This window comes from Condylostylus longicornis, unplaced genomic scaffold, assembly GCF_029603195.1.
Source record: "Condylostylus longicornis isolate FDR11 unplaced genomic scaffold, ASM2960319v2 ptg000013l, whole genome shotgun sequence".
NCBI classification, from domain to species: Eukaryota; Metazoa; Arthropoda; class Insecta; order Diptera; family Dolichopodidae; genus Condylostylus; species Condylostylus longicornis.
In genome coordinates, this window is record NW_026577982.1 from 7,217,887 (window position 1) to 7,244,946 (window position 27,060).

The window sequence follows — 27,060 nt, forward strand, 5'->3', positions numbered from 1 at the left end:
TAGTAAATAAGTTAGGTTAATAATAATCTACATTATTTGAAAGAAAAGCATTTAAGAAAATTATAAGAACGGTCATGTAAAAGTTATTCTTGAATCAAATTTTTAATGCTAGCATATTTCAATTCATGATAGTTTTATAATAGCAATCAAACGCATCTCCATGTATTAGTTGAAAACAATTTGATTCTTAAATTCCGAAATATGTTTTAGCGAATTTTAGAAATAGTTTTAGCAAATCTTACTTTGTACACTTTTTTGAAAAATTAATTTTTAATTATTGCAGTATAATTACAATATTGAATTAATTATATGAAATTATCATTAATTGCCGGCCTAAGTAATCATTTGCAAAAATTGCTAAAAGTTTGCAATTGTTATTTTAAATGAATTGTGATTGTTTTTTTGGATTAACAAAATTTAGAAATCTTTTTAATTGTAATATATAACAAAAATTTAGTTTAATTAAAATAATATTTCTAATATTATTAATATTTATATTTTAGTTTAATATTATAATATTAGAAATATTATTTTAATTAAACTAAAATATTTAAATGTAAGTTATTTTAAAAAACTCTTCAATCATAAATTAAAATTTTTAATTAAATTTTTTTTTTAATTCTTAAACTAAATATTAAATTATCAATTATAATTATTTAAGAAATTATTAATAATAATTAATTAATTAAATATACAAATGCATAACCATAAATATATTATAAACTATTACAAACTTAACAAATTTTCTTAATTTTAAAAAAAAATAGAACTAAATTTTAATATTTATGTATAAATTGAAAAAAATTTCTAAACTGAAGACTCGTAAATTACAATTTGAACGACTTTTGGTGGTTTTTGTTGTTGAGCTTCTTTAACCTCCTGTAAAATGGCATTAGTAATGGCTTGTAAAGCTGCAATTTCATGTTCTTTATTTTTTGAATTTTTATCTGATGATGACATATTCCATTTCGGCATTGAAACCTATTTTTAAATTTGAAAAAAGAAATGTAAATTTGCATGTTTTTTTAATTTTCATAAAATTATTTGTATTGTATTTGTCATAAGTTTCGAAATTAATTTAAATTTGAGAGTTTTGAAACGAAGGTGCGTTTGCGTATTTTTAATAGATACTTTATGAAATAAATGGCCATTTGATGTATAAAAAATAAATAAATTAATTTAATTTGTAAAATAGGTACATAACCATAAGTACATAAAACAAAGCGTGTAAATTATTTTGGCATGAACGCAAGAAAAATCCAATATTAAAATAAGCATATTCGAAGTTGAGGGTTATATTAAATGTCAAGTATTTTATTGTTTGTTTTCAATTTTAATAGTTATATTTAACTATGTATTTTTATAAAATTATGCGTTTACTAAATTATTACTAATATTATTACATGAATCAATGTGATCATCATAACATTACGTATTTATGCGAATTTCTTGATTTAATTATTAATTTGATAGAATTTACAATATTTGAATATTTTTGTTCATAAAGTAAATTGCATTTAGAGTTTGAAATTCGAAAAACTTGGTATTTCGACTTAAAATACTTATTATTTAAAAAAAATATTAGCAAGTTGTCATCATTAACAAGTTTTTATTAATCTTAAGGTGACTTATAAAGTACATTTTAATCATAGTCATAGTAAATTAACTCTCGTGAATTGAATATGAATAAATATTATAATGCATAGCAATATCCCAGACGATTTTAAAAATCTTAAATTTTTTAAATTATATTGATTCAATTTTTAATAAGAGAACGTTAAAGAAACAAAATGTTGACCGAATTTCTTCTGTTAATTACCTACTTATGAATTGTAACAACTAAAATGTATGGAATAGAACTGCAATAAAGAAGAAACTGGACATACAAAATACATAAAATGAGTATATACATATATTTATTTCTTATTCAAATGTTATTTATGTTTTAGTCTAATAATTGTTTTGTGAATTTAAGTACCTAATATTTTTGGGTTCAGGTAATGAACTCTTATATGTATGAATTTTAATAAATATATGTAACTCATAAATAGAATAAGTTTTAGATCGCCATATAATGCTTTGACAAAAATAAAGTTGTATTACTAGTTAATCAAGTAATGCGAGTATGTAATGTATGTATGTAAATTATTTAAAAAAAAAAATCTGGGAAAAACTGGTATTAAAATTTTAAGCAATAATCAATTCTTGTTAAATTTAAAAAAAAATTATTGAAATAAATACTATATAAAGTGAAATACCAATGTACTTGTAATATTTCTGATATTGAAATAAAATTAGTCGCATTAATATTAAAAATGCAAAATAAAAATTAAGGCACACTAATTAGAAACTTAACTTTATAATAATTTACATGCACGAATATTCTTCGTTTGATGACGTAAGTTAAGGTTCTTCTACCTTCGAGGCATTAAGAAGTCGAAAATATTTATTTTATTAATGGTAAAATGCACGTAAATCTAATAGGAAATTTTTGACTACTCCGGTTAATTTTATTATATATTTTAAAAAATCAAGCCCGCAGGTAACAAAGTATACGTACATTTTATAATTGAAATATTCTGTTACGTATTTCAAATCAAATGCATTGAATAATGGAATTTTGCAAATAATTCATAAATAAAATAATTTTTTTTTAGTTGTTTGTTTGCTTCGAAATCACACTAGTAAACAAGTAAATAAAAAAATGAAATTAATAAACAAGTTTTATTTTTCGGAACTAAAATATTTTAAGGGCTTTGATAAGCAATAGGTCAGTTTAACAAATAAAAAATGACGTTTAGTAAATAATACTAAAATAGATTTTGTTGCACTGTTGCAAAAAATTGGTATTTTGCAAAATTTTAATAATTATATGCACAAAAAAAAACAACTTTAGTGGAAAATTACACGGTTTAAACTACTTTGTAGGAAACATAAACCCTAATTAAATAAATCGGATATAAATAGTTTTGGTACAAATATTTTTAAGGAAAATTGTTAATTTGTTTTTTGTTATTTCAGCTAATTAGTTACCGTTAGAACTTTTTGTAATGCTGTGTAATCTAATCCGGTTCCAGCTGTTTCACCTAATCTTCTTAATGTTTCTGCCATTGGTCCCGAAAGAGCCTAAAAAACAAAAAATTTATATTATTGTTAGTTTATATATCAAAAATTTTTAAAAAATTTCTTAAAATCTAACCTGTAATTTCTGCCAACTTTGTGCATATTGTCTTCTAACTAATTCTATGATAGTGGTTGTTAATGCCAATCCTATTAATATGTATAATGTGCATAAAAGCATATAATTTGGTTTTTCTAAAATAAAAGAAAATATATAAAAATTAATTTAGAATTAAAATAAATTTTAAATTTTCTTTTTTCAGAAATAAAATTACTGGGAACAAGATCACCAAATCCTATTGTTGTCATTGTAATAAAACAAAAATAATAGCCATCAAAAAATGACCAATCATCTTCCCAAAGAAGAAGTAGACCAGCACCAATTGCCAAATAAAATCCAAGGAAGCATACAGCTGATAGAACTATAAACCATGTTTTACCAGCAATATTTGTTAAAGTTGCAGACTCTAAAATTATACAATCAAATGCAATTGAAAATATTAATTAAAATTGTATTTCCATTTAAATATAAATTATAAATCAAATATTATTTGAAAATTTACTTGGAAAACGTTTTATAATTGTTGAAACGGCAGTAGCAAATAATCGTCCAAAATCAGCAATAACAGTTAATGTTAATGGTATTCCAATTAATGCAAAACACATACAAAAAACTCGACCGTATGTTGTTACAGGTACGATATTACCATAACCTAAAATATTAAAATAATTATTTCAATATGATTTTAATTAAAATTATTTTTATTATAAACTATACCTATTGTAGTTAAAACAGTGGAAGAGAAGAACACAGCCTGCATAATGCTCCACTTTTCGAATTTATGTGGAAAATCTTTATCAGCAGCTATTAAAATACCACCTTCAGCAGCTTCTTGAACAGCCTATATAATGTATGAATTAAAAATATTTTATTTTGACATCGTAACAATGTTATAGTTTAAATATTAAATATTTTTTTTTATACCTTTTCATATTTTCCTAATTCAAAAGAAACTAAATAATCTAAATTACTCATATCAGTATTATTTAAGATTGCCCATACAAAGGCTTGTCGATGTGTTTTAACTTCTTCTTTTAAACGTTGTAGCCTTTGAATTTCAGCTGGTCTTTCTAATTCTCTAAATATCTGCAAAGAAAATAAAATAGAAGAACATTTTTAGACATTATGGTCGTTTAAGAATTTATGGAAAAAACTAGTATGTAATTACAATCATGTTAAATATGAGACCTGTTTAATCAATTTATTGAAATAAAATTTATAAAAGTTCTGCCAGATTATACTGTAGGAACCTTTTCTTAAAATGCATTTAACTTGTTAAAAAAATATATTTTAAATATTTTTGAATTTAAGTTGTATTTTCAATCAAATTTTGTGATCTTGTAAATTGAAGTTCCCCAAATTGATTTCATATGTGCATATATTCGATTAACGTATAAAAATTTTTATATGTATACAATTAAAATATATATTTAATTTATTAATTGAATAATAAATTTTAATAAAATGTACATATTCGAAATATATTTGTAGATTCTGCTACAATTACAGTATAAAATTTTTAAATTCAAAACTAGCAAAACAAGAAAAGAATACAACGAAAGTATTTTAAATTTTTATAAATTTTTCGTTAAATCAACTTCTCCTAAATTTATGCAATTTATTTGTGTTAACAGTTCGTATTGCAGCACTGTTGCAGTCGTTTGCTCTCTTATTTTACTTGTTTTTCTTAAATTTTTTTGAAAATAAAATTGAAAAACTTCTGTTTCTTTTGAATTTCTCCAGTAAATTTGAAAACAAATCTTATTTGTTTTACATATTTTTTCAATATTTATAAACTTTTCTTGTAACATAAATCACTTACTACATATTTCAGGATTGTTTTCGTTATACGAGTATAAAATTTTGAATAAACTTTGATAAACGAATCCATAAATTATTTTTAAAACTTTGAATATCATTTTCATATAATTGCTTTAGTAAGTTTTTGTATGGGATATGAATTTCCTATTGCTTTACAAATATTTTTACATGTCAGGTAACTTGATAAAAATTTTAAAATTATACAAAAAGTTTTTTGAAATATGAACTTTAAAATAAACTTAAAAATCTTAAATAAATGGATTAATTTTTTTTCAATATTTCAATAACAATTTTCGTTCTAAAGAATATGTAAAGTTCACATAGCTAGTTGTGTGTTTTTTTATTTTATCAAAAAAAAAAAAGAGATTTGCAACATAATATGGAAATGAGAATAACATAATGAAGAAAATAATTTGAAGCTAATAAAGTAGAACTGAAATTTTTAAAAATTCTGCAATATAAACGAGGTTTAACACATATTGTGCAAATAAATGAGCTCCGTCTTAGTTGTTTTTGTAGCCACTTTCCTACTTATTTGCTGCAAAGTATAGAAAGTATTCATTATTGTTGCAATAAAATTATTTATTGTCCACAAAAGCATATCTGTACAAATTATATTCAATATTTTTATAAATTTACCATTGCATTTATACATAAATATAAATTTCCGTTTAATTTCCGATTTCAAGTCGATTTAGCGGCAATATTTCTACCATGCTAACTCGACAAATTTAAAACTAATTGAGTTAAACTGATATTTAATCAAATTCTTGCAAATATATATTTAATAATTAGAAAATCTGAACCCTAATTTAATTTAATAGTAAATTGATTAACTTTCGAACTATTTCAAACGTTACTTCTCAATATCGGGAAAGAAGTAGTCTTTAAACTTTGCATAAATCAATATAATAAACAACACGTTCATTATTTCCTTGAAATATAGCCGAAATCGCTTAAATCATTATAATGGTAATTGCTATACAATATCAAAAATAATTCACTACAGAAAATATTAAAGCAACAATTCCAAGTTTATTTTAAGATAGATTTGTACATATTTTAATGGCACCATCACCATTATAAAAAAGAGTTGACATGACCAACTATATCCATTACCTACAAAACCCATATAATCTTTACGACTATAAATTTTTGCTGAGATATCATTATAAATTCATGAAGAACTTATTTAAATTACTTGAAATTAAGGAGTAATTTATTCATTTAATTTTCTAATTATGTAAGGATATATAGTTTTTACTCGAATAAATAATCCATTTAGATAACAATTAAAGTAATTTCAAAAAATTAACTTGCTTTTTAAGAGAAAAATAATATGTAATATTACAAATATTTGCAATTCATGCACAAAATGCATTGAAACTGTTAAAATAATTATGTGATTAAATTTGATATTATTTCAAGTCGTTTGAAAATTTTTATTTAATTTTAAAAAAGTTTTAAACACATAATATAATAAAAATATATAATATGAATAATATTTTATACTTGCATTTAAATGCAAATTATATGTAAATTAGTTTTTATATTTTAAAACATTTCCAGATTTTATTCGACTTTAATTTAAAAGTAATCTTGACAATCTACAATTTTCATTCAGTATTATAAACCTGACTATATTGACCTTTAATTCTATTATTTCTATTCTATTATTTTAGAATATTTTTAAATTAAAAATAACTGAATTTGATATTCATGATAAAATAATATAAGATGACATGGTTACTATTTTACACTATTGCGGGAAATTATTTTTTATGTTAATTTGCCAATGTTCACAGTTTTGTACAACTACACAAAATGGTTATTTTTGTATTATGAAAATGAAGAATTTTCAATATAGAAAGTTGTAGAAATGTTATGCTGCAAATCTCAAAAAAAAATTTAAGTAGTGCTTTAGAAATTTTACTAGTATTTTTAGACTTAATGATTTTATATTAGAAATCAATTTATTTGTATATGTCTCCTACTATAGAGAGGGACTACTTTGCACTTTGAACGGGGTTAACAGTGGAATACGATAATGTGAATGTGTTTCTTTCATCATATACTAAAGAAAGTTCCGCTCGGAGCTATTGTAATTTCATGCTATCGCCAAATGAATATCAAAATGTAAACTGCACAAGTTGGATAAAATTTCATTTCGGTGACGAGTTTGTTATGTATAGTAAATTTTTTTCACAACTGGATTGGCTGCAATCATTACACTGAGTCAATCTGCCAATTTCTCGGTATTGAGGTATTTTTCATTATTTCTGTTAATTGAGAACTGGCATCCAATTTCTTGAAGAATTTCTTCGGGTATAATATTGAAATTGTGATAATATAAGTGAAGAATACGAAAGCTCCAATTTCGACCATATAGCGTTAATACGGTCGAGCTGTTAAATTTTATTATACTGCATTCTTCAGTTAAATTTTCTTGGGCAGTATGTTGATGTTAGAGTATCTTCTTTAAATCCAATAAAGAATAAAATTATACATACGATTTTCATTACATTCTGTATAGTTATTTACAGTTATATTATTTCATTTCTACCAATAAATCAATTCTTAAATGATGATTTTGTACATGTACTTACATACATATATGTATGAAAGTATATTGCTTGAAAATTTTTCTATATAAATCTATAAAAATCATAGAACATTTTATAATTTTATTGCAGTTGAATTTTTTCAATTCTTTGATAAAGTTGGTGGTTGGTGACTTTCGTAAAAGGTGAAAATTTCCATAAATTTTTTTTTTTGTGTGACAAAATAAAAGTGAACATCATGAAAAATTACTTTTATGTTATCATTTTGGTAATTCTATCGTTATTCTTTTTTATTGAATTGGTTCAATCTGTATTCATTTATTCAGGTGAATATTTTTTTTTTCCTTTTTGATTTTATCCACAATTTTTCATCTCCTCTTTGGCTATGTAGTTTAATTTTGTGGAAATTTCTGCAATTTAAAAATTGTTTATATTCTTACAAACTTGTTAAAATAAAGTTATATACATATATATTGTAACCATTTCATTTTTTTATATTTTAGATTGTGCAAATTGCTGTGGTATACCTGGAACTAATTTCACAAATTGTCGAATCACTGATATAAATAAGAATACTTTAGAAGTTAGTTGTACATGCTGGTAATAATTACGATGATAATTTGAATTCAAAATGAATATTCTACATATACGTTATACTCTTGGAGCTATTTATATTGGAATATTGAAGATTAAATTGTGGAAATAATTATAGAAACATTAAGAAAAAAAATTATTTATAGAATTAAAATAAAATTTTGTATTAAATCTTTATATAAATGATCTGATATTACGTGAATTATCTCAAAATTGTATAGAATTTAGGGTAGTTTAAATGAAAACTATAATTTATTTGGAATTTTTGAAAAAAATTGAAAGATTTAGATTTGATTTGAAATTGGTATTTAAATTATACGAAAAATCATTTTGTTAAATTTTAATAATTACCTTTTTTATTGGATTTTTGAAATTGATCTTCTTGCCTAAATTTAATTTTTAATTATATTCTATTTACAAAGTGAGTAAAGCCTAAGACATTAAGAAGAAAGAAAATGTTTTTATTTTGAATGTATTGAATAAAAGTAAAAAAAAATATTGAATAGTAAGCACAATGGTAAATAGAACTATTGAAAAAACTGAAATATTAAATATAATTAAAAAAATTTAAATATTAGGCGGTAAAATTGGATTAAACTACTTCTAATCTAGGACGTTGTTTTTAATTTTTTACATTGTGATGGCCTTCTTTAAAAATTCAAATGCATTCATTTATCATTACTCAGACTTTATTAATATTATCAGACTTAAAATTGCCTATGATTACATAACAATACATTGGTTAAGTAATCCTCAAAGAGGAACATTGAATTATTTTTAATTTTTCATGTATGTTCCACAGTATGTATGTATGTTAAAGTGTATTCTTTCTCAATTTAAATTTAATTTTTTGCTTCCATCCATAATAATTGAATTAATTGAAAAGAAAAAAGTGTTGACAATTCAACGAAACGATTCATTTCATCTTCTGAATTCTCTTCATAATTACCACAGATTAAGTGGCAATGTTTACGTTTTGCTGTATATTAAAATTATGTTGTCAAATTTTCTGTCAGTACTTAATTTAAATTAAAATTTATGAAATGTCACCACTTGAAAATTGTTATTTTTAATTGTGTTTCTTAAATATTTTTTCTTACAATATTCAATAATAAAAATTCATTTATATAAAATGCTTATCTTTTAAGACTACCACCTAACAAGTGTTTTTAATTTTCCAATTTTCCACAACTTTACATCAATAATATTGAAAAAAGAAAAATGTTAATCTATCGTTGTACTTAATTGAAATTTATTAAAAAATTCACTTTGAAATTCACTTTGAATTTTGTTTTTTTTTTTGTTTTTCGAGTGCTTGTATAATAATAATTTTTAATTTTCAAAATATTTACAAAATAAAATTTAATTTATTGAAACTCTTTGAAGAATTTTTGAGTTAAGTGATTTTCCATTTCAAATAAATTGACTTATCTATAAATTTAGATTTTTTAATTAAATCGATTGAATAAAAGTAGGGGATAATTGAAGAAGTATATTGCCATATAATATACAAAATGCATACTTATAGTGATAAAGTTTCTTGTACGATATTATTTTATTTTTTAATAAATATGTACATTTTTGATACTTACATTTAATTGCAATTATATTCAAATTTAGTATACATAAATATATTCATATTTTAGTATACATAAACATAATCTTAATTAATTATATTTTTTGTATTTTAGAGTTGTAAACTTATACAATAATTGAAAGTGAAGTGATAATAAAACTTGGCACTGTAGTAAAATGTAAAAGGCTCTGGAACAATATATTTGGAAATTTCTGATAATTTTTTTAAAAAATTGAAATTTATAATCATATGAAAGATATTTTGAAATCAAGTCACTGAGTTTGTCAGATTTCTGTAAACAATCAGACTTATTTTATAACAATTAGTACTGTTATTAATTTTCTTTTAACAAATTAGATTTAGATGAACTTTCAACATGAATGAATTTTGCAGAAAATTTATCTTACATAATAATTGCTTCAAATGGTTGGAATTAATCATAATGTTCTCATTGCAGTCTTGAACAAATTTGTATTGAAGCCAAACTAAAAATTTATTAAGTTCAGGAAATGTAAAGCATTTTATATACATAATATTTTAAATTAGTGTAAATTCTGAATTAATTTTTTTTTTTGTAAAAAGTTCAACAATTTAAGATTTTAAACTAAACAATTTTGTATTTCAATTTACACGTTTTTTTATATAAGATCCTTCTTTCATCTCGTTTTGAATTTATATAGAAACTATGGTGTGAAATGAATTATAAATGTTACGACACTTAAACTGATATAGACGCATTAATTAAAACGGAATTAATATTTTAAATCTATTTTTAATGCAGTATGAGAATTTTAAATTTATTTGAATATGTTAAATAATTTTCCCGCACTTAAATTTATAAAATTAATCCTACAATATACATAATTATATTATAAATCACATGAATTTATTTTGTTAAATAACTTTTAAGCTCTTATGATCTATCGTTTCCAAATGTTGATTTTGCAATCAATTATGTTAATTTTTATCCTTATTATATCCTACAATGTATTCTTGACCTCTATAAGAATATGAAAAAAAAAACAACTTAATATCCTTGAACCTATACACAATATTTATTATCATAGTATAGAATATGAAATGTAAGGATAAATTTTTTTGATTTAGTTGTATTATAACTTTATTTTACATTAGACATGCATACATACAACAATTAGATATATAAATATATTTGTTATAATATATGAATACGCAAACATTTTGTAGTTTGACGTCAAAATATTCAAATCCTATTATTGAGTACATTTTTAAAAGGATATGTAAAGATTTGCTTTTTTTTTTATTGTAAATTATCTTGTAAAATTAAGACTTATTGACTTTTATTATTGTAATACACAATATTCAAACACTTGTAATTTTGTTATTTTTCCAAATATTTGTTTATATACCTATATTTATAACTTTATATTATGTAAATGTGTGTTTTTTATAAACTTATTTGAAAAATGTATGATTCATGAATGGCAATAAAAATCAACTTATAGGATATTGTTTGAGGATAGTTTTAAGTATATTTAAGTATGTGTAGAAGAAATGAAATTGGAAACTTGTTTTTTTATTAAAAATCATGAAAGGATTTTAAAATGAGAAGTTAACAATGAAATTGATTATTCTTATTAGTTTGGTAAATATTTTAAAGAAGTATTTCGAATGATAAAAGGAAGTGGGGGCAGGAAGCTCAATATTAAATCTGTTTAAATTATAATGCTACGTCTGAATGTTTACTGCCTATAATAGAATAAATCCAATATTCGTATAATTATGAAAGTCTACAAGGCTGATTTAAATCAGTCAATTTTTGTTTAATAATGACATTAGTTTTTTACCAGTTTAATGTATATTTGTACTAACTAGCAGTGTATAACTAATTAATCGCATCAATAACAATGTTTGGAAAAGATTTTCGAATAAAGACAAAGCATTTTTCTTTATAAGTTTTTGGGGTTTGAAAACAAATTTTTAAATATACTTGATTTAATTTTAAATTTAGGTATAAAACCCTAAAATATGAAGTAAAGTTTTAAAGTAGTGTTATGAATAATTTGTGATTCAAAAATTTTTTTGATATTATCCAATACCCTGTAGAATTATTACAGATTTTCATAAATGCTATACTGTAAAACAATAATTGCGAAACGCAATAATGCAGAAACACAATGTAATGAATATTCAATATATTTTTAATGATTATGTAGAATCAAAACCGTTCATATAATTTAACTTTGCTACTTTAACTAATTTTGTTATATTGCGAAAAACTGGCTATATTTATGAACAAAGTAGCTTAACAAAATTCGTTCATTAGCACAAATATAGCCCAGTTTTCGTTACATTTCATGATACGAGTATATATAACGTTTATGAAAAAGCCTAATATTTAAATATTAAAATAATTTCTAGACGCAATAATATGAGTTTGAAAAATAAGATCAAAAATATCAAAATAATCATTAAACTAGATATTTGATATAAAAAATTTAAAAATAAAATTCAAAACATTTTATAAGAAAATGTGTGCAAAATTAAAAATTTGGAAAATATCAAAAAAAAAAATTTAAAGATTATAAATAAAATGATGTAATTATGATTCTAATATAAATTTTGTTTAAAATTTCATTTTTAAAATACGGAAACGAAAAATTTTTATAAATAATTGCTGATCCTGAACATTGACCTTTAAAATATATATATATATGTCGGTATATACATATGTATTATGTATACGCTGAAACTTTAATGCTTAATGTGTAAAAAAAATAGCCAATAAAATTATTATTAATCTTCCATTTATGCTTTTATTAACGTCATTAATTGTTCAACACATAAAACAACTCTGGATAACCAATAAATTTTATTTTAATTTTACGTAAAAAGCAATAATTTTAATTTTAGAAAATATGAATAGATTTTAAAGCAAGTCAATAATGTGGAAATCAAATTTTTTAAGATCATTTTAAGATTGAAGAGAATATATTATAAGCTAAAATGAACAATTATTAAAAATTTCAATAATGCTTTAAAATTCAACAAATACAAGAATATTTCATGGGGATTATTAAAAATTTAGTGCATTCCAAAATTGTACGTTACATAACCTTTGTAGAATTGTACCGCATTCATAAAATCAGTACTGCAAATAAGTCTAAAACTCAATTTGCAATTTGATTTTCAACTTCCGATTAGTATGCCTCACATTTTTTTTTTTAAATAAAAATTTTAATATTTTATTCAAAAATGTAGGTACTATAAACTTTTACATCAGACAGTCAATTAATTTTTATTCAATAAAATTTTAATTTCAATTTTTAATTTTATATTTTCCTTCCCGAAAATTAGATTTTAAAAAAGAGTAGAAAATGTGTGGTTTCTATTATTTGAAATATGATGAAGTTTTTATTGATTTTTATTGTCCATATTTTCTAATTTTTCATTATAAAAATGTGTTTTAATTTTTTTTCTGCTCTGGTAAGATTTTCAATTTAAAAGCTTTTTTAATTAAAAACTGTGGTGATTGTATTTCTTTTGAATTATGTTTTTTTTCTAATTTTTTATTTGAAACTAAATAGATTCATAATAAGATTTTCATATTAAAATTTTCAATACGTAATTTCTTTAATAATTATTCTTAAAAATTCATTTTTATTGAACTATAAATTGATTTTGAGGGTCTGTACTATGTTTAAATTTTTAATTTGATTTTTCGTCACTTTTATTAGGGAACACATTTTATTTGTTTTCCTTGAAAATTGGGAAATTGAAGAGGAAATTTTTTGTTTTTTTTTTTTATAATTGAAAAATTAGGGAAAGGAATATTTTTATTGAGTAAAGAGTTTACATATAAAATATTTATTTTTGAATAATTTCAGGGTAAAATGAATGGAAGAGATACTCCGGAAAAACAAAAAATTTATTTATTTATTTTCTAAATTTTCTTCATTAAATTTAATAATTATTAGGTAAAAATGTTTGGTTTTTCAACATAATTTAAAATAGAATCTCTTAATGCAACAATTTTCAACTAATTTGCTTTAAATACTGAAAATTATAATGCAATTGGTATGTGTAAATTGTCCATATTTTGGAACAATCCCATCATATATTGACAAAAATTAATTTGTAAAACTGTTTTAGAACACAAGATTAGAAATTCTTCCTGGTCTGGCAACTAAAGGTGTTAATTTCAAATTACTTTGTTGTTTCTTCCATGTTAATTTCATCTTCAATGTTAATTTCGTTTTAATAATTCAGATAATTTTCTATACATTTATAGTTTTATTTTTTTAGTGAAAGGAAGAGCAATTCAAATTAGTGAGCTAGATTTTTGTAACTTGTTCTTAGAATATATTTCAAACATCAGAAATAAATTTAAGTTAAGAGTTGCTTTCAAAAATCAATACGAATGAAATATAAAATATTTTATTTAAAAATCAATTAAATTTTAAATCTAAATCATTATTTTAATATTACAATTAATAACAAAAAATTGTTGTTTTCCATATTATTCTTGTTAAGTTATAAACAAAAACCCAATAGTAAAATTTATCACAATTGTACATTTTTTATTAAAAATTTTTATTGAGAAAAAAAAAATTAACAATAAGCAGAATAATTTATTCGCTTTTATCTATGATCAAAACATTTAACAAAAAATTAATATGTACGTCAAGTTAAAGTGTCATTAAATTTAACATGACACGCTAAATATAAAATTTCGTGTCAATTATATTAAAAAGAGAAATATAATGAGTACTCACTAGTCACTACTTTAATTGACTACTGAAAACTGAGGAGTTCATTTTAAAAGAATATTTTTTAGTTGAAAAAATAAAAAATAAAATGTTAATTTAATGTGAGGCAATTAATTTAAAAAAAACAAAAACGCTCTTTAATGAATAACAGGTGATAATAGAGAGTCTAGCACTTATTAAGAATATTGTGAATTATATTTAAAATATAAGTCACAATATTAAAAATGATTTTTTTTTTCACTAAATGGTTTTAAATTTAAGGAGGTCTTTATGTAACTACATAATCAAGATGTAATTAAATGGATAGAGTTTTATTTAAATTTTTAGTTTTGAAAAATTTAATCATATTATTTTTAAATTCGATAAATCTTAGGGGAATTTATTTGATTTTTTTGTTTTTTGATAAAATGAAAATATTAAATGTAAAAACATTGTATAAATCTAGGGAAATCACATTTTTTTTATAATTAAAATATATGTAATAAAATCAGTATTGCCAAAGGGAAGAAATTTTTTGAGGTTCGGACAAGAGTAACATTATAACAAAGAGTATTTTGTAATTGTAGATTCATCTCGTTTTATATGGCTCATTTTATTTGTAACGTGTATAAGTGTTAATTCTAGAAATGTATTTTCGAAAATGTTTGAAATTTTGCAAATTCTTACTATAGGAAATTATTTTCTCTTCAATGAAATATAAAAATTAAGCGATCAGTTCTCTTCAAATTAAAGCGAAATTTTGATCAAACATTTTGTAAATAAACAAATTTTATGATTATAATTTTAATTAAAATTTTTTGGCCAAAAAATTTTGGATAACCGCACTTTCGAAATTTTGTTTACAATATTTTCTTATTTTGTTTGATGGCATGTATGTTCATCGTTGCATTTTTCGGTTACCTTGTGTCTAGTTCATTTTAAAATTTATATTATTTAATTTTTTTGTATTCTTTTGGAAAATTTATTTTGTTTTGTTTAAATAATTTTTATTTGTTTTCCAAAAATAAAAATGGTTTTTTTTTTTAACATTTTCGAAAATTTCATATTTCAATTGTTCCACTTTTTGCTTCACTGCGTCAATTTAAGACGTTTAAAATGAGATGATGACGACTAACATAATTATTTTTGTTTCTTTTTTTTTCTCGATGACGTGATCGTTATGGTGTATGCCGTAGTGCGTGTTGCTACACCTTTGTTTATTTATTTTAAATTTATAAATTTATTTTTATATCTTATTTCTGATATTATTGTTGTTATATTTTTAAAATTTTTATTTTTTCATTTTATTGTTATTTTGAAGGTAATAAAAAATCCTTTTGGAAGATTTAATAGAATTTTTAAAATTGTTTCTTTAAGACACAAGAAAAAAATACAAGATAAGAAAAAAGAAAAGAATTAACAAGACACGTGGGTGGAAAATGTTAAAATTTTATATAAAAAAATTTACACATTTTGATTTAATATTAAAACAAAAAATTTTATTTTTAAAATGTTTAAAAATTTTTTTGATTATGTGCATATGATAATGAAGGCTTTCAGATAATCAAAAATTTTTTTTTACGTACGGGTTATAAGAATGTATATCGTGGGTGACCATAATCAGCAGATTTAAAATTTAGCATAAAACTAGATAATTTTAAGTAAATTTTTATTTAATTCGATTAAGCATGCTTATTCATAGATACACAGGTCTATGTAAATGAATAATCGTAATACCATTGTGAATATTGTCGTATAAATTAAAGAATTCGAAATTTTGACATTTTACTATTTGAATCTCTTTAACGTTCGTTATAGCGTTACGTTAGTAACGTAAACGTCCTTTAGTCAATTTAAATTCTCAAAAATTATCATATTTTTTTCTCTCCTTTAGTATTGTACATACTATAACAATATTGTTTTGTTGTAATTGAGAAAAACTTGGGCACTGTCAAGAGAAAATTTTTTTTTTATTAAATAAGAAATTAAAAAAAGGCATTCATTATATTACATAATAAGTAGTAAAATAGCGAATTTCATATTTGGCTAAAATTATATTTTAATCACCAGGTTCTTATTACAGACACACTCAATATTTTCATATACATTATTATAATGAAATGGTCACTTAATCAACGGCACATTAAAAATTTATAAATCTTCAATTCTAATGATTATGATTAAATGAAATGAAATTTTTTAGTATTAAAATGAAAAATTTACTTCATAAAAACTGGAATAATTGTAAGTATTTTGTTACGACGAGTAGAATTTCCACATTTGTCTACAAAAGCTTCTTATGATGGTCTTATTATATGTGTAAGTTAAGGATACACGAAAAAAAACTCATATCATGTGAATTTTTTAATAAATCAAAATCACATTAAAGTAGAATTAGATTTATGATTTAAAATTATTATTAAAAAAATTTTAAAAGAAAATAAAAAACTTTAAAAAATTTTCCTTTTTTAAATTGGATTAAAAATTATAAACTTTGTCATATGTATGTGTTTTTAGTTAAAAAGAAAAGTCATTAAAGTCATAATAAAAAAATTTCAAAGAAATAAAAATTAAAGAAAAATGACTGAGAAAAAAAAAATAAATTTTATTAATTATTAAAATTTCTTTAGACTGACGCTAAATAAGCCTGATAATAAATTTCAGTTTATGCCCCAAAAATTAATTGAACAAACAATTTTGTTCAAACATCTTTCCATACATATTTAAATTTAGTTGAGTTCGCGTAGCTTAAGCTAGATTCAGTAACACTAGGGGACGACTAATAATGTTATGTTACTCAAATTAAATATTAAAATCTTAATTAATCATTTTCTCATAAAATCTTACGTAATAATTTATTTATGCCCCTTCAATTATTTGTTTTAAAAACTATATCCTACAGTTTCCTGGCATAACCTTATCTAACAACTAAATGTTATTTTTATTTTTCATGTTTTTTAAATTTGTTTTCATATACCATAAATTTAGTTTTTTTATCATGTTACAATATTTTTAATAGCCTTATTATTATAAAAAAAAAACAAATTTTTCTTGATTTATATTCCAGAAGAAAATTATTATATAATAATGATCAATGACAGTATTCAATTTACAATGAAAAAATAGAAGGGAATCTTATATGCCGAATACATGTATAAAAAATATAAATATTCTTAGTAATAACAAATTAGAAATTTTTATGATCAACTAAAAAGAACGGTGTGTTATGATGACATTGGATTTTAAGAAATTTTCTTAAATATCTTGTTGCAAATCAATTAGAACTTTATTTCGAATTTGCAAACAACGCTGAATTAATGTGAGTAAATCAAACGTAAAAAAAAAAATTCATAAAAACAAAACTATTTACTCTACTTGTGACAGTTTTACTTGGACAGTGGAAACAAATTTCAGTTATGAGAAAGAAAATTTGTAAATAATTAAACGAATCAGAAAATAATTTTTCTTAATAATAGGCATCTATGTTGTCTAGATTCTACTGTGTATTAAATTTGCCAACTATAATAGCCACATATATATGTACAATCAAATTAATACTAAAAAACATTTTGCTCACAAACTGTCATAAACTGCCAAAAGAATCTCATAGAAATATCATTAACCATTCACAATAGTTTGATATTTGATTACAAAATATTGTTACGATCCCATTAAAATTTCATAAGTATGGCAATAAAATTTGAATATAAATTTGGAAACAATTGAATTTTTATTAAGAAATTTTTATTGTTTTATCATAAAAGCAATATTAAATTTAATCGAAATTTGATAAAGCATTTTTGAATATTTCATTTCAAGAGAAAATTTCAATCAATTAAATTTTTAATTACACCTGATAAAAAAATCATTTTTATGAGTTTCTCTCAATTGAAAATATCTTAAGAAACATAAAATAAATTCAAATTTATTAAATCGTATAAAAAAACATATAACATAAAATATTAGTATTTATTTTTAAATGATTTATTTTTGATTTTATTGTACAAGAAAAATTGCTTTTTAGTTTTGGTAAATAAATACTTTATGACGTACATATAATAGTTCTAAGAGTGGAAACTAATGTCAGAAATCTTAAAAATATTTGATTTTTAAATTTATAATTTTTTGCTCTAGATAAATTGATTGATCCGAAATTAATTATTGTTTTGTTAAATTTGACGATGTTCATATTTTATAACTAAATGTCTAATTCTAATCATACATTTCTAATTTAAACGGTATGACATAACCAATCAAACAAACGGTATGAGATAGAACATATACATAAATATACGAAAACAAATAAATATTATGTTAAAATAGTAGATAACGTATGTATGTAAATACAAAAATTTCAGGTAAATTATTTTTTATAATTATATTTTATATTTTAAAACCTAATTTCAAAAATGTCATAATAGCCTAAATATCATATCAACATATTACACTCATACTGTAAGTCCGCATGTGTACGTATGTAAAATTAAACATTTAAAACAATATTTTAAAAATATTCCAACAAAAAAATAATATATTATATTTAATATTGTTTTTAAATCTGATTTTAAAGAATAATATTTTACACTTGATTACCAATTTATTGCTATGCTATAATAATATAATTTTCATTATATATCATTTTTATTTTCGAATAAAATAATTAATGATGGCGCTAAAATCATTATTAAACTTTTTGAAAAAACACACTTTTCCCCATACAATTTCTTTGCTATTTGCCTACTTCAATTTTAAATTTCATAAAAGATCAAAGTTTATTTCTGTCATAATTATTTTTTTTTTTTTCATATTTTGAAAGCTATTAAGACAAAAGCTATTTTTCTTTAAATCAAAAGAAAAATGGCTATATTATTGAAAAATTATGATTTTTAATATTCTCACATAAAATTATTAAATATAGTTTATATTATATATTATGTATGTATGTATGTATGTATTATTGTATAAATATTTATTTAAATGTACATATGTATAATTTAAATTTTGTTTTTGATGTGACCGTATTTGAACTACTGAATCAATTTTCAGTTAGAAATGTCAACAATGTAATGACAGAATATTAATAAGTTAATATTTACAGGCGTAAACACTTAAATATTTTTGGTTGTTTTTTTAAAAGAAAAATGATGGCGTTTAAAAAAAAGTTTCATTTTTTTTTTTTAAGAAATTTGAAAAGATTTACTGACATGTTGAAAGATTTTTTTAAGAAAAAGATTTTTTTTTTTAGTTTTTAATATTTTCGTTTTGGTGATTTTTTCTTTGGAATGTGGTGAAATTTAAATTTATTCTTATGACCTTCAAATAATTTAGAAATTTTTAATTTTTTATTATTGTTAAAGTTTTCATTTTAGAGACCAATGAAATGACATTTTAATTTATAATAATGTTGAGACTCTGGTTGACATTTAGACAAATTTCTTTTTTTAAAAATAATTTTTAATTTAATTTGTAATAAAATTTTTGGTTTTTCTTTTCGACAAAAATATCCACCAGACATTTATAATTTATATACTTAAAAAAAATATAATAAAGCATTAAATAAGTTATTAAAATTTTTTATTCTATCTATAGGATATTTGAATTAATTTGTAGTATGTATATGTATGTATATAGTTAAAATTCGAAATTCATATATAAAATTAATTTAATGCAATGTGATTTCACTGAAATCTTAACAGATTTAACCGGAAAACTTAAACTTAATTTTTTAACCCTACAATCAAATTAATAGCTTTCGGAATCCATATTACATCATATATCTTGAAATTCCTTGAAAAATTTGTTTATATGGAACAAGAAATTCAAATAATTAGGTATTGTTAGTACAAAATGTCTCTTATTATATTTTGCCATAAAAAATTGACAAAAATACAAGACTCTTCCGCAGCAACGGTATAAGAGATTTAACACTTTTATATTAAAACTTATTTTGAAATTAATTTCGAAATTTCCCCGCATTTACAAATTTCTTTTATAAATATTTTCATTTCGATAAAAATATTTCATTTAATTTAATTGTGTAATAACAATTCACAAAAATAAAGAAAATTAATATTAAAAAATTTTCGTAAGAAACTTTATTATGTATAAGATATTTTTTACCTCAAGGTTATTATTGTGGGTCTGGTCATTAGACGATGTTGCAAATGTTGACATTAATTTATTGTACAATAAAATAGTATATATACTTTAATATTTAATTATATTAATGATATAAAGAAAGTATTTTTAAGTAATGTCGTTGACGTATCAATGACGTTAAGGCGTAAGTTGAGTAATGAGGGCAAGGAAAACACTGTACAAATAAAATAATATATATTGTTTTCTTTAATATTCAAGATTTATAAACTCTATAAATATATCTGAAATTTTTAAAAGATTTTAGTTTATTAAGTATTTATGTATTTAGTTACTATATTGTAAGATGATCAATTTCACACATAACATTTTTCTGTCATTAATAACAATATTGAAATTTCACTTATTATTTCTTGCACGCATTTATACAGTTCTTGAGAAACAATTCAAATACCTAGTCAAATTGATTTTAATTCGTAAGCAATTTTTTTAAAATAACTTGCGTCCAACGAAAATTGATTATTTTTTGAAAATGCAAAAATTGTAGGAGATAAAATATCGTTTTTTTTTTCAAAATATCCTTTCGAACAGAGAATAAAGTATTTATTCCCTTCTTATCTACGTTGTCAAAATAAAAATGAAATCTCTATACGGATTTTCAAGAGATGACACAAAAATTTACCAATAATTTTAAAATCAAAACGATTCATTAAAAATTTATTGCTTGTTAAATTTCTGCTAATCAAAACCAAAAATCTCATTGTTTCCAGGCTATAATTTTGTTATAAAATGAAATTGGTAAATTTTTTTCTGTATTTTTCAAAATGATAATATTGCGAGCTCTTTTATACTGTACAGGAATAAAATTTTTCGCATTTATGTATGTAAACATCCTTGCTCTTAAATTATAACACTATGAGTATTTAAAACGAAACCCCAATAATTAAAAAATTGTACTATTTAACGAACCGGAAAAAAAATCAAAAATTTTAAATATCAGAAAACCGCCAAATTTTAATAGCATAATCGTGCTGTAGTATTACAAAAGCTTATCGTATTATGTCGCATGTCAATACTTGCACATGTTATAAGAAAAAATATTATTGTTTCGTGCCGTTTAAAATGTTTATATACATACAATTATTTATACTCGTAACTATATCAGCGAAAATATTCACCATAATATCCATACTCTTTTTGGCAGGAGTGAACAAAAGCAAGATTTTTTGTTTCTAAGGCTAAACAGGGATGTACCCGAATATTTCTAATTTTGAAAGAGGAACACAATCATGCCTGTATCATGTTTTGATAACCTTAATACAAAATTATTTTATTAAAAATATAGACTGCTGTGAAGCCTGCTCTGTGTTTTATTTTTGTTATCCGTTTGCATACCAATTCTAGTTTGAAATTTTTCAAAATATGATATGAAACAATTAAGTTGTGGCCATTGAAATTTTTGGTGGATATTAGAATAACGATTCTGTATCAAACAGTTTATTTACGGAAAGATTGAAAGTTTCAATACAAATCACATAATTTTACTACAATTAAAAATTATGTGTGTAATACATAAAGAATTAATAATTTGGACTATTACAGTTACTAAATTTTATATGAAGTGAAAATTTGGAAAATGAACTTTATTTTTTTCTTTTCTATCAATATCCACTCCTTCTACTCATTTAGAATCATAACTCTACTCAAAAAATGAAGCTCAAATATTTAGTAGCTCTAGGAAGTTTTAAACAAAAACTTACTCTGCTTTTTAAAACCCTCATATTTTAATTCGTTATATAAATAGAAATTTCCTTTTAAAATTTTTCTAATTTACACTTCCCTTAGTACTTTTTAACGCAATTTCGCTACATGATTTTCCATTAAAATTTTCATTAATTTAGTTATTAAAAGAAAATTATATTTACACATGTACATGCATAGTATCCATATAGGTACACCATGTAACGTATAATAATGTCGTGCTTAATGTAAAATTATAGGATTAAAGGGATTATTATTAAAATGTCAAAATCAAACCTTAAGTGGTATTTAAAAAAATACAGAAAAAAAAAACAAAAAATAAAAGTAAAAAACAAATAACATAATAAAAAAAAGTGTATTAAAAACTTAAGGGAAAATAAAATTCTGCGTGTCTAGGTCGTAAGGAAATAAAAATTAAAATAATTCGGAAGCTATTCGAAATTCTTGTTGTTTTTCTCTTATAACGTCTTTCCTCTCAGCCATTCCCAGTAAGAAATCAATTAAATAATAAAAAAAAACAAAAGATAATAAAAAAATGGGAGACAGGAAAATAAGAAAGCAAATTGCTATTTGACATGATATACTGGTGGAAATTTCACATAAAAGTTAATTTTCTTATTTGCTTTGGAAAAATCTAGTAGAACCTACCATTTTGCAACACAAGGTCGGATGTGAAAATTTGTATAATTTAAAGGAGCAAAAATAAAATGCTTTAAAATTTGAATTTATTTTCATTTTTTTATTTTTTCCATAATTTCATTTAAACTTGTAAAATTAAGGCTTTTTAGTCGTATAGCATGAATTAATAAAATTTTTATATTTGATTTTTTATAAAGAAAATTCAAAAAAGTTGTTAAATTTTAAGCGCATTAAGAATAAAATTTATTTTATGTTAAATTTACTTATTTATAAATTTCTAGTAAAATTTGGTTTAACTTCGCAAATGATAAATTTTACAATACATAGATTGTATGGTAGAAAAAAGGATGTATCGTAGAAAAAACGTTGTATCGTAGATTGTAAAAGTAGAATTTGGCGTTAAAGAATTTTAATAAATTTCAATTATATATGCTATAAACTTAAATGACTTATAAATTTTTTAAATATGTATATAAATATTTTGTTAAATAATACTAAGAGCGACACCCTTGTGTTGAATCCGTGCGGAACTCCATTGAATACCACAAACTATCCTTTGAGAAAACTCTCCTTCGCAAACTTGAATACGCTTTGCGCTTTGGTAAAAAGCAATGGAACCGATAAGAGCTAAGAAGTGAGATAGAAAGGTTAAAACTTTGAAAAGCCGTTCGGGACATTGACAGTCGTAGGAGATTCTTAAAAATTATAACCAAGAGTGATTTGAACCATAAAAAACTGTGAGAACCATTTAAGATTTTTAATAAGGCGAGGCATTTGGCATTTTTATGATGCGAGAGGAAAGAACGATGGATTTTCTTAAAAAAAGAGAAATACTTCAATCGTTATCATTATTATTCATTTTAAATGGGTACTTTTAAAGTCAAAAATTATTATTTTCGATTTTTTGTAACCTAAACCTGATTAATTTTAAAATAATCTCGTAAAAGTTTTAGTTAAACTTGTTTATTAAATAAACTTTCATTTGACATAGAAAAAATTATTTAAATTTTAAAATTATGTTACGTATAATAAGGGTACAAAATGAAATTTAAAAAAGAATATGTGCAGTTGTGTTAGATTTTCATACTTTCGTTTAATGATCGTTTACAAACTTGTAGAAGTTTATATTGAGTTTATTCAAATTGAAATTTTCTTAATTTATAAAAATGTGTTTTTTCTTTTAATAATAAAATAAAATTTTATCAAGATTATTAATAATAAATATTGTTAATAAAAATAAAAAGTTTTTAAATTAAATTTTAAGATAATCGTGTTTTTTGCTTCTGTGTCTTTTTTCTATTTTGTGTCAAAATTTAAAATTAGAGTTTATAAATTTTTATTATTGATAACCATCATACGAAAAAAGGAAAATTTAAAATCTAATATTTATGTATGTTCATTCTTCTTTACGATTAGAGTTTAATCAAACAGCGATAGCTTAATAAAAGTCAGTAGTATAATAGAATAGATTTGTAATGGCAATTAGGAACAGATCAGCACGGTATAACAGTGGAAATTTAAATAAAAATGAATTTTACAGTAGGTTTGTTAATTGCTTACATCGCATATTTTTACAATAACAAATTGTTTTCAAATGGTTGGTTTAATCTTCATTATACTGTGCAATTCCTTCTCAATTTCAAGTTTTACTGCATAGTTTGGATTAACATTAACTCTTATGTATGAACCTTAGTAATGGTTAAAAACTGGTCGAGATGGTTTTCTGCATATTCTACGTATTCTCTAGCAGAGTATTATACAGCTTTCACTTATAATTTAAATAATTTTTATATTATTATATAAAATAATTTATATTATTATATTTATATTTTTATATACAACATTCTTTGTTTTTATAGTACAGGCTTTTATAAAAAAATAACGTGGATACTTTATCTGTGTATCCCTGCATAGGGTTAAAGAACGACTGACTATAAGTTTGTTTTCCTTTATTTGAAAATGTTGCTGCTGCCAAAAAATCTTTTAAAAATAGGAAAACAAAAACCGGATATCAGTGTAGAAGACACACAGCATTTCAATTTTAAATAGACATTAAGGACATTCAAAAATGGAACTTTTTTTCTTTAGTCACAAACAGAGAAATAAGTACTTTTGATTGGATTTGGAATTTTAAATGACAACATGATTTCTTAATAGTGATTATCCTTTTACTCTGACATTTTAAATACAAATAATTTCCGATGGAAAACTCCTTTTTTTCAATTTCGAATTTTATTTTTTTAAATTCTTTTGTAAACTATTATCAGAATTAGAGTAAATAAGTTTTTTTTTTGTTTTCTTGATTGAAATAAGCTGACAGAATTTCTAAATTTTTTAAATATTTATTTTATCCTTTTTCTAAGGATATTATTGATTTTTGTCTTCCGATTTTTAAAGATTTGAAATTTAAGATGGAAAAAAATCTTTTTCAAGGTCAAGTATTTAAGTATTTTAAGTAACTTAAATAGCACTTAGAAATATCTAAATTTATAAATTTGTATTTGTATGAATAAATATCAGAGACGGCTGAAGGGGTATTTATAGTTTATAATCAAATATTTTGAAAAAAAGGAACTCATTTAGGAAGGCCCTTTTCCTAATACTGGCATGTTTTCAAGTACTTGTCTGTAAAATACAATTTTGCACAGGTGTCGAAAAAAGAAGGAATTGTGAAGAATTTTAATTCCAAAAAAATCGTAAAAACTTAGACAGATTAAGTAACTTCTAGATAACGATAACCAGGAACAATTAAAGAAAATATTTTCAATAGACAAAGAAGGGAAACTAAATAAGTGCTTTTTAAAAATTTTTTTTATTGAGTGTACAGCGACAGTAGGATTCTACGTTTTCTTCCTCTGTTAAGGTCTATTCATGTAAAATACCAGAATTTTCTAACGGCTTAACAATAAAAAGTAAGAAGTGCCTTGACCAGAGATCATACTTGAATAAGAGTGTAAGTATAATTCCTTTTTAGATCGGTGTCGTATCACCAAGATTCTCCGATTTATTTTATACCATCGTGTAAGCATGCATAATTTAAATTTAAGAAATGCATTTTTGGTAAACTGCACTACGATAATATTGATAATTCCTATTAAATTTAATATCAATATTTTTCCGAAGTTTTTTTTTTTAGGTCGAATTAAAAATTTCAAAAGAAAAAGAGGAAGTTTTTAACGTGCTTTTAATTTAAAAAACAAAAACAGATGTTTGAATCAGAAAAGTTTTATTGAATTTGGTGTAACTGAAAGTTTTCCTCAAACACTACTCTTTTTTTTTTACACATTTTCAGTAGTTTAATATTAAATGATGCACAAAAAGGTCTTACTAATTTCAATATCATAAGAATTTATTTCAATATCATGAGAAAATCCCAAGAGTTTCAATATTTGTATATAAAAGAACTATGAAATTTTCGAAAGAAGAACTACACATAATAACAAAATCTAATTTCATCATGTGTTCATGCATGTTCAAAATATGGTGAGGGTAAAAATTTAATAAAAATTGACTTAAATTGTAGGTCATTCATGATATTAATTACATACATATTGTATACATGTTGTATTATACAACAAATTTTTATTATTAACATGCCATGTTCTACATATTGTGTACATCAGAATGAAATCTAAATTTAAGAAATTTAATATTATAATTATTTTGTGTACAACATGATTCCTAGAGAAGACTGCACGTTAATTAAGTTGACATGCTTGGGTAGCAATTTTAGAAGTATATTTAGGTTTTACTTTATATAAATGAGAATATACCATGAAAATTGATGACAACGAAGATTATAATATTGGAAGTTAAATTAATTTTTTCCAACAGTGTTTAACTTCTTATTATGTCTTAAAATTTTTAATATGTTTAATTACAAATCCAATTCTTTAGTTTGATTTTATGTTCATAAAATATAATGCCAATAATCTCCTTAATTAAAATACAATTTAAAATCAATATTGGAACGCAATGCTGTACAATAATTTGATACCATCTGCAGGAGTGTATAAATAACCTTTGTGTGCATACTTGTTTTAGTGAACAAATTAAGGATATTGAATCTTTTTCTTTTTTTGTTAAAGATGTACAACGTCATTC

At 22.2% G+C, this 27,060-nt stretch overlaps 1 protein-coding gene across 1 annotated transcript in view; it reads right to left on the minus strand.

Moving 5' to 3' along the window:
* Window positions 1–714: 714 nt before the first annotated feature.
* Window positions 715–27,060, minus strand: part of LOC129605688 (TWiK family of potassium channels protein 7) — a gene marked incomplete at its 5' end in the record, with an annotated part of 76,437 nt that continues 50,091 nt past the window's right edge. The window contains 7 exons of the mRNA XM_055515592.1: window positions 715–981; window positions 3,034–3,126; window positions 3,200–3,315; window positions 3,396–3,587; window positions 3,684–3,833; window positions 3,899–4,022; window positions 4,106–4,267. Coding sequence (XP_055371567.1) covers window positions 808–981; window positions 3,034–3,126; window positions 3,200–3,315; window positions 3,396–3,587; window positions 3,684–3,833; window positions 3,899–4,022; window positions 4,106–4,267 — 1,011 coding nt within the window. The remainder of the gene's footprint in view (window positions 982–3,033; window positions 3,127–3,199; window positions 3,316–3,395; window positions 3,588–3,683; window positions 3,834–3,898; window positions 4,023–4,105; window positions 4,268–27,060) is intronic.